The following is an 8,983-nucleotide window of genomic DNA, read 5'->3' as shown; positions in this document are numbered from 1 at the left end:
TCCCCACTCCAAGTTATTAGACTTTGTCTCCAAGCTATGTAATCCTATATAAGGAACTCATTACTCATGGAATAATAACAATTCATTCCTCTCTAAGTCATACGACTCTCTCTCTCTCTCTCTTTAGTTAGATCTATTTCGAAGATAAGAACACTAGGATTAGAACAGTTATTAGGTAGTTTAGATGGTCTTATTTTCATTTTCTAAACTACTCTTAATAAATTTTAATTTTTAACACAAATCTGATGGCATAAAAAGTAATATATCAAGGAAAGTTATGGGCAAATCCATAAAAAGGATCCTAATTTAATTATATTGATTAACATCTAAATCATATGGAGATTCATTATCCGGACTTTTGTTTGACTTCACTTTTTATTTGAGAACGGTAGTAGACCAGATAAATTTGAAAAGTGTAAATCAATTTGCTACAATTTGAGTTGTCATCAAACAAATTTAAAATTTTATTCCAGTGGTTCAAGTAAAAATTATGGGTCTAACTCGATACAAGAGAAAGCTAGATGTATACTATCACTAAAAATGAAATTGTCGGTGACGTCATGTAAGTTTATACACATCGTCCGACGTCCATAATCGTATAAGTTTACCAACCACACTTGCAGCTGTTCAAGCCTCTTAACTGTGGACTTCGAGGCTTCTAATAAATCAAGAAAAACCATGGCCTGTTTTTTTTTTTCTCCTTTTGTCGGACTATCCTTTTTGCTAAAGTAATTAGCAAGAATATATAGTTTGAGCCGCCAATAGCACAGTTGAAAGTTGAAATATACGGGAGAATCCATTGCATATATCTATACTATTAAAGTACAAGCACATTTGGATTTTTACTCTATTTACCCTTATTAAAGAGGCTTTCTTTTGTATTCATTAATGACATTTTGGACATTCTGCATTGGTTTCTTTTTTAATTGTTTTTGGTTTGTCATTAACCACATGTTTCCTAATTCAATTTTGGTATGTGATTATTCCGTGTTTGATACTGCATCATTTTAATATTTTTCCAACCGGACATGTTTGAAACTGCATCGTTTTTTCTCAAACTATTTAATGGTTTGGTTTTAAACCGTTTTTTCCTAAATATAATCCCAACTATCTAACAAAAATTATTTATAAAAAATAAAATTGTTTATTGGTTCAACCAGTGGTTTAACCGGTAACCGGATTTCGATTTTAGTAGTTTTTATTGGATTTTTAAATTTTTTGTTTTTCAAACCCGAACTGAATTTATCTTTGATCAACCGGTAATCCGTTCAACCGCAGGTCTAAGTCGAATTTTAAAACATCGATCAAAACTATAAAACTGTTATATTGATTTATATTTAAAATATCTAATTCAAAATTAAAAACCTAAAAATACATGTATAATATAGTTTTACCGAACATAAATCTGGATATAAAATACATATATGAGACAGATTATATAAATACATATACAAGACGGATTATATAAATGTGATTATATAAAAAATTTACCAAACATAAACCCGCGCTTTGGAAGCGCGGATCAAAATCTAGTTTTTCTTTTAAACTAGATGCTTTGCTCCTGCGTGTAGACATAATAATTTAACAAATTATAAATAAATATATTATCATTTAAAATACCACTATAATAAATTATTCTTCATACTAATATTTACTAATAAATTTTAAAAATATTTTCTTATATATAACAAAAATCATCATAATATAATTACTTTTTATTGCGTAAAATAAATTTGGAAATATTCATAAATATTTAACAATAAATTAAATATCAGTTTTTTATATATGAAAAGTTATCATCATATTAAAAATATTTTTACCACGTAAAATACTTTTTTGGGTAGCACAAATAACCATAATGATAATTATCAAATTAATGAAAAATTTGTTTTAATTTATAATTAGTTATATAATCCTAAACTTAATTATTCAAATGTATTTTATAAATGAATTATAAATTGAGGTAAAAATGAAATTTCCCTTAAAATATTCTAAAAACCATTATATATAAACCAATGAATAATATATATTGACATTTATAGACTTATTTGGACCGAAACTCATCAAGCTGATCTAATAAAAGTCAGTTTTCTATGTATCGGTTTCACATATAAATTAAAATTATTATTCATATATGTAATTATTAAAAGTTTTTGTTATATTTTTTTCTTAATTATCTTTTAAAATTCAATTCTTTTTAATATTTTATCACAAAACATATAAATATTAAAAATATCTTAAACTTTAAATATAGACTATACATTAAGTGAATTTAAAAACCAAATTTGCAAAATTTTAGTGCTTTAAAAAACTACAACAAACGAAAATAAATCAAATAAGTTTACATATTAAATTCTACAGCCACAAACATAAAACTACATACCATTCCAATCATCTCTTCAGTTTAGCGAAAAAATATATGTACGAGCTGACTATAAGCTTAACGATTAACAAATAATAAAAGAAAATAACATAAATCAAACCAAACTAACAACCAAGTCTAAATAGAGTCTGCTGGAGATTGTAAATTTTCAAAATTTTAATTGATTAGTAAAAAAAATTATTCCACAAACATGCAGAATCAGCTAAAGTCTATTTCATATAACAGCTTCAACCAGAAGAGCATAAGATTAAAAATAAAAATACCGAAACTAAATAGAAAACCAAATGGTGAGAATAAATCTATTTAAAGTAATTATACTCCTACGACAAGGACTTTGAACTAACTAATAGATTTATATTCACTTCTTAGCTCAATAATATTTCTTTAGAAAGTAGTTTATTAATATTGGACGGCTTGGATATATAAACAATCTATTATGAATGACATAAGTAAAATTTATTGTAAAATTACATGATAACTTTCTGTCAACGTAATAATTGGACATAAGACATGGTCCATTTTTACAATAAGTTGTGTATAGATATATTTTACAAACGTTAGTTACTATTTTGACACATGTGAATTAAACCATATTTATTATAAAAAAATGAGAAGGTATATATGATCTAGAGCTCCATGCGTAGCATAGTTACTTATAGCTACGAATTGATGGTGTACACTAGGTCTGAAGTGTGCATCTAACTGGAAAAAATGGTCAGTGTATTTAATTATCAACATGCATTAATAAGCATGCTAGGTCGATGATATATGAATGCAGCTTATAACAGTAAGCATGTGGTCCTCATCGAGAACTTCACATACGAATATCAATTGTCTCGACGATCTTGATTAGACATTTTCTATCAACAACTGCATACAGAAATACTTACGCCTTGCTGTAAACTTCAACGCTCCACATTTGATGAACTAGAATACGAATATATTTTCGCCTTTATACGTTTTATTCCTCTTACCATTTTCCAGTCTTCTCGTCAAATAATAACCAAACTTGAAAATTGGAAAAAAAAATTGTAGACGGATGTGGATGTTTGTTGACATCGATGAAAAAGAAGACAAAAAATATTAAACGAGTTTTAAGAAAATTTCCATAAATGGAGACACATGCTGGAAAATAACTCAAGACTTCTGTAATTAAAAACGGTTGCTTCTTACCCGCGCGCGAAGTTCATGGGGTCAACCTCTAAAACAAACTCACTTTCTCTGTAATAAAATATCATTAAAATGTACAACAAATAAAAGAAAAAGAATTAAAAAGCAGATAGAGATTGAAACGAGGAAGAAGACTTGGGAAGGATCCGAAGAAAACGGGTTACTTAAGAATCAGTGGTGTCAAGATCTCTCTCTCTCCTATTTATTTAATGAGATTAAAATTGTACATTTTATTGACACGAAAAAAACAAAAAAGGGTCGATAGGCAGAGGAAAAGACGAACAGAACAGAGGATTTTTTCCAGAGATCCTCTTCTTCCTCTGTTCTTATCATTCTTCTCCTGGTTTGTTTTCTTGATTTCAAATGATATAGAGTTAACATTTTCAAAATATTATCGGTTCATCTTTTTTTAATGGGTCTCAAGTGTTGTTGACGTCAATTTTACCAAAAAAAAAAAGTATGTTGACGTCAACGTTAAGAAATGATTTGAGATTTGATTAATCTTCGAAAACAATGCTTAACTATTGTATGCAAGATTTTCTTGTCTTTCACGTTTTAAATCTCAAATGCTGCATTGTAATTAGGGTTTGATATCATCTGCTAATCAATAAGATAAAATTTTTTTTCCAAGAATCTACCATCAATTGATTTTGATTTTATCTCTTTGATGAAGGACTTGAAGATATACACGAATCAACATCCCATTGTTATGAATGTTGATGCACTCTCTTCTGTATACATAAGCTCTTACAGGTGACCGTCTCTGAAAGATATTTTTTAAAAAAGGTACAAGATTCTCTCTTGCATTTGTTTTTTTAATTTCTGACAAGATCATATAATACATATTTGGTGTGTGGTAGTCTCTTATCATTTCTTTCTTTTCATGTCTTGATTCTTTCCACAGATTCCTCAAAAAGTTTTTTTTTTCTTTGAGCTATTATTAGCCGGTGAATGTAGTAGAAACCCTCCAAAGCAAAAAAAAAAAAGAAGAAGATGGGTGGCTGCGTTTCTTCACAGAGAAAACTCAGCAACAAGCTTCATCAAAAGAAGCATAAACATGGTGTCAGACCTGTCAAATGCCGGTCCCAAATCTCGGCTTCGATGCCTGATGTTCCTATGAAACGCATGAGCAATGCCAGCGTCAGGGATTTTGTTCATCTTGATTTCGAAAAAGGTGCAGCCAAGATGATGTGTAAGAGAGCTGAGATGTCTAATGCTAACTTCCATGTAACTCAGCTTCAATGGAACTGCCAATTCGATGGAAACCGTAAGAACATCTTCAAAAAGAAAAAACTCACAAAGATCTTGAAATATATTTCATTGAATCTTAATTCTATTTCCAGGAGTGTCAAACGAGGAAGCTTGGTATGATTCCTATAGTTACATTGACTCTGAGTCTGATGATGGATCAAATTGTAGTGTTTTTGAAGGTAAACATCAAAAGCTTGAGAGACATTGGTTTGTGAATGAAGAAGATTGTAAACATAATCTTTCTTGCAGATGCAAATCCTTCTGGAATGGGACAAGTGATTCAGTATGAAGAGTTCTACGAGAGTTACCTGAAAATAGATGGGAACAAAGCTGAGACATACTCAAGCAAGAATGAAGTCAGCATAAAGAGAAACCAAATTGCTGATGAATGTCACCAAGAAACTGTCAAGACTACTACTTGTCAAGAACATCAAGATCACAACAAGAGATCATCAAAAGTTGTTATGGTTTCGGTTCGAAGAACATCTATTGATAGAAAATCAACATCATCTGAATTATGTAAGAAGAAAGGATCAAAGTATCTTTAGAGTTTCCATCCTTTTAATTTGAAGTTTTCTTTCTGATGATTTATGTCTTTACAACTTTGTATCAGACCGACCAAAAGCCGGTTCTGTGATTCAATGTTTTTTGGGAGAGAAGCTGAACAATCAAGGAAGCTGGTTAGAACTTGCTCCATCGAATTTCAAGCTACGTGGATTGAGCTTCTTCAGGTTCGGATTCAAGAAAGTTAGACAAACAGTTTTGGTTGATGAGTCTAAGTGTATTGTTTACATCATTTTGCAGAGACAGACAAAAGAGTCCAGCACCAAACTGTAGTCCATACACACCAATCGGAGTGGATCTTTTCGCGTGTCCTAAGAAGATAAACCACATTGCTCAACACATTGAGCTCCCTAACTTGAAACCAACGTCATCACAAGTCTGTGATGTCCCTAATATCTTGATTGTGAACATCCAGCTTCCAATGTATCAGACCTCTATGTTTGGTGACTATGATGGTGAAGGACTTAGCTTAGTCTTATACTTCAAACTGAATGAGAATTATCACAAAGAGATCTCATCTCACTTTCAAGACACCATCAAGGTATTATGATGATGATGATGATGATATATCCAAGCCCCTTTTATGTCAAGAGAGGTTCTAAAGTTTTTGTTTGCAGAGATTTATGGATGATGAGATGGAGAAAGTGAAAGGATTCACAAGAGAATCAATAGTGCCATTCAGAGAGAGGTTGAAGATCTTGGCCGGTTTGGTGAATCCTGACGATCTTCAGCTATGTTCTACTGAAAGGAAACTTATCACAGCTTACAATGATAAACCTGTTCTTTCTCGTCCCCAACACGATTTCTTTAAGGTTAGATTAGATATCTTTCCTTTAGTTTCTAGTAACTATTTTGAGACTTCATTTGTGTAACGTTGTGTGCTTGTGTGTGTTGTGTTGATCATTTGGACACAGGGACCAAACTACTTCGAGATCGATTTGGATATACACAGGTTCAGTTACATATCGAGGAAAGGACTGGAATCTTTCAGGGATAGGATCAAGAATGGGGTTCTTGATCTTGGTTTAACTATTCAGGTACTTGAAAATAATCTCTAGGCCTTTTGGTTTGGAGTGTTGCTCAAGTAAACATTTTTGTTCTTTTTTTCTGACCCAGGCTCAATCACCAGAGGAGCTTCCAGAGCAAGTACTGTGTTGTGTCAGGTTGAACAAGATTGATTTCGTGAATCATGGACAGATCCCAACGCTTTTAACTAACAAACAATGATGAGTGTCCCCATCTAATTCACTACAAAGAGACAAAACCAAAGCAGAGAACCTTCTCATTTATTTGTATTAAAGAGACATTTAAGTACAAATCAATGTCTTTTTTTGGAAACCATAGAAGCAATATTTGCTCTGAAATATATTTATTCTCATGAAAAATATTGATTTGTACAGACGTCCCAAGTTTTCTCGCAACACTTGTAGTAATAAACTAAAATACTTGTCACTGAAACTTTCGTGAAGGTTCCTTCATATTACATCATTAACTCGAAAATCTAAAGACATCATAGAAACAAAGACAAAAGCTTAAGAACTTTAGTGTTATAGCCAACATTTTCTCCTGCTGGCTGAACTTGGCCCGCATAGCTTCTTCCTTACTCATATACGCCGCTTTGATCACATCCACGGGAACTTCTCTCAACTAGGATATTTTCCGCCGCTGAGTTTGTTCATCTAAACATTGTGTACGGGAGAAGATGCAACAAAAGAGCCGTGTTACTAAGTTCCTTATGGGTCTCAATGAGGCTTATGAGTCCACTCGTCGTCATATCCTAATGCTCAAGCCTATACCAGACATTGAAGACGTCTTCAATATGGTTGCCCAAGAAGACGATTAAACCATCTACTAGACTTGATAATGTGGCTTTTCAGAACACGACCTCTGTGGATGGTTCTTCTGTTACTCCTATGGAAGCTGGTTTTGATAACAATGCTTATGCAGCTGCTATACAGGGCAATCGATATTCACAGAAACCTGTGTGTACTCATTGTCGTCGTACTGGCCATACTGTTCAGAAGTGCTTCAAGCTTCACGGTTATCCTACGGGTCACAGGCTACATCAGCAGCATAAGAGTTCTAACACTCCTCAGAACCAGTCTCAATCTTCTTCCAAGCCACAGTTTCTGCCTCAAAGTCAGTTTCAGCAGTATACTCCACTACAAGAAAACATATTATTTACCAAGGCGATATTCGTTGTAAATTCGTTGTAAAAGGGAGATTACGACGAATTTACCTCGAAAAGCGATTCGTTGTTAATCGTCCGTCGTAAAAGAAGATTCGTCGTAAACGCCACGTAACGGTTACGAGTTAATGAGTTCGTCGTAAAAGAGAAGGAAAGCATTCGTCGTAATGTCCACGTAAACACTCGTTGTAACTAACTCGTAAAGATTCGTCGTAAAGAAGTTGTAAACATTTCGATGTAAAATACACGTAAATGTTCGATGTAAATTCGTTGTAAAATTTACGACGACTTTACATCTCTGTCGTTGTAAACTCGATGTAATAGTTTACATCGTATTTACGAGTACTTCGATGTAAATTCGTCGTAAAGTTTACAACGAATTTACATCGTTATTTTATTTATTATATTATTATATTAATTTCATTTATTATTTTATTTTTATTTATAATAAAATTGGAAATTATAAAAATTAAAATTTCAAATAATAAAAAAACAATTGTTTAGAAAATAAATATTCCATAAATAAAATTTAAGTTTTAATATTTTACAAAACAAAATTATAAAAATAAAAAAATCTACGGGAGAGATACATCATCAAAGTAGTCGGTCCCGCTCGGTCCCTCTCCGCTCGTTCCCGCTCCCACTGGATCGGTAGATTCGGGATCCCGTTGTTGCATCCCGAGAGCTTCTCGTCTGGCCGCCAACGCTCTCTGCATGGTCGGGTTCCCCATCGCCATAATATCCAACAGGTTCTCGAGAGAGTCTAAACGCTCCTGCTGGGTATCCAATCGAGCCTGCATCTGAGAAGTCTCTTGGGCCCGTCTAGAAGAGTAAGACGAAGTCGCCCTTGCGACTTCGTTGACAGAACCGATTCCCACCGTCCGGCCCTTCTTTCTTGGAGCGACCTACAAAAAATAATATTAAATAGTTAATATTGTTGAAATAGTAAAATTAATTTAAACTAAAGCTTTTAAATTTTACCTCCTCGAAGATCCTGTCGACCTCTTCCGTCGTCAATTTGACGGGTAATCCATCCGGAGACTGCTGGGTGAGTTGCGTCTCCCGCTCATCAACCCGAGCAGCCACAGTGTTGAAGAGCTTCTCGGATGCAGGATCAACAAAAGTCCCGTCCGGTTTGGCGTGAGTCATCTTGAAGAGGTCGGACAAAGATGGCATGACTCCGGTCTTCTCAAACTACAAAAACCAATAATAAAATATTAAAAATTGAAATTCAAAGTTATTAATAAAATAAATATTACAACTAAAACTTACAGCGTCGAGACGGATCCCGGCATGAGGTTTTTGCCCGGTGGTATGGAGCATAGGCAAATTCCCGTCTTTATCCTTGGTCCTACGGGAAGCGGAGCAGGAGTTGGCCTTCCGGATTGAGCTGGGTAGCTTCCAAAAGGCGATGAGGCCATCCCATA

The 8,983-nt window shown here is 33.4% G+C and overlaps 1 protein-coding gene across 1 annotated transcript; it reads left to right on the top strand.

Moving 5' to 3' along the window:
* The first annotated feature begins 3,793 nt into the window (after positions 1-3,793).
* LOC108805639 (uncharacterized) lies at positions 3,794-6,715 on the top strand. The gene is made up of 10 exons (XM_018577568.2): positions 3,794-3,896; positions 4,227-4,339; positions 4,458-4,820; positions 4,897-4,983; positions 5,054-5,323; positions 5,418-5,535; positions 5,609-5,909; positions 5,986-6,180; positions 6,283-6,405; positions 6,485-6,715. Exons 3-10 carry the CDS (start codon positions 4,547-4,549, stop codon positions 6,593-6,595), a joined length of 1,479 nt encoding a protein of 492 aa, XP_018433070.1. The 5' UTR covers positions 3,794-3,896; positions 4,227-4,339; positions 4,458-4,546; the 3' UTR covers positions 6,596-6,715.
* Positions 6,716-8,983: the final 2,268 nt, after the last annotated feature.

Source organism: Raphanus sativus, chromosome 6, assembly GCF_000801105.2.
Source record: "Raphanus sativus cultivar WK10039 chromosome 6, ASM80110v3, whole genome shotgun sequence".
Taxonomy (NCBI): Eukaryota; Viridiplantae; Streptophyta; class Magnoliopsida; order Brassicales; family Brassicaceae; genus Raphanus; species Raphanus sativus.
This window is presented reverse-complemented; position numbering and strand designations above follow the sequence as displayed.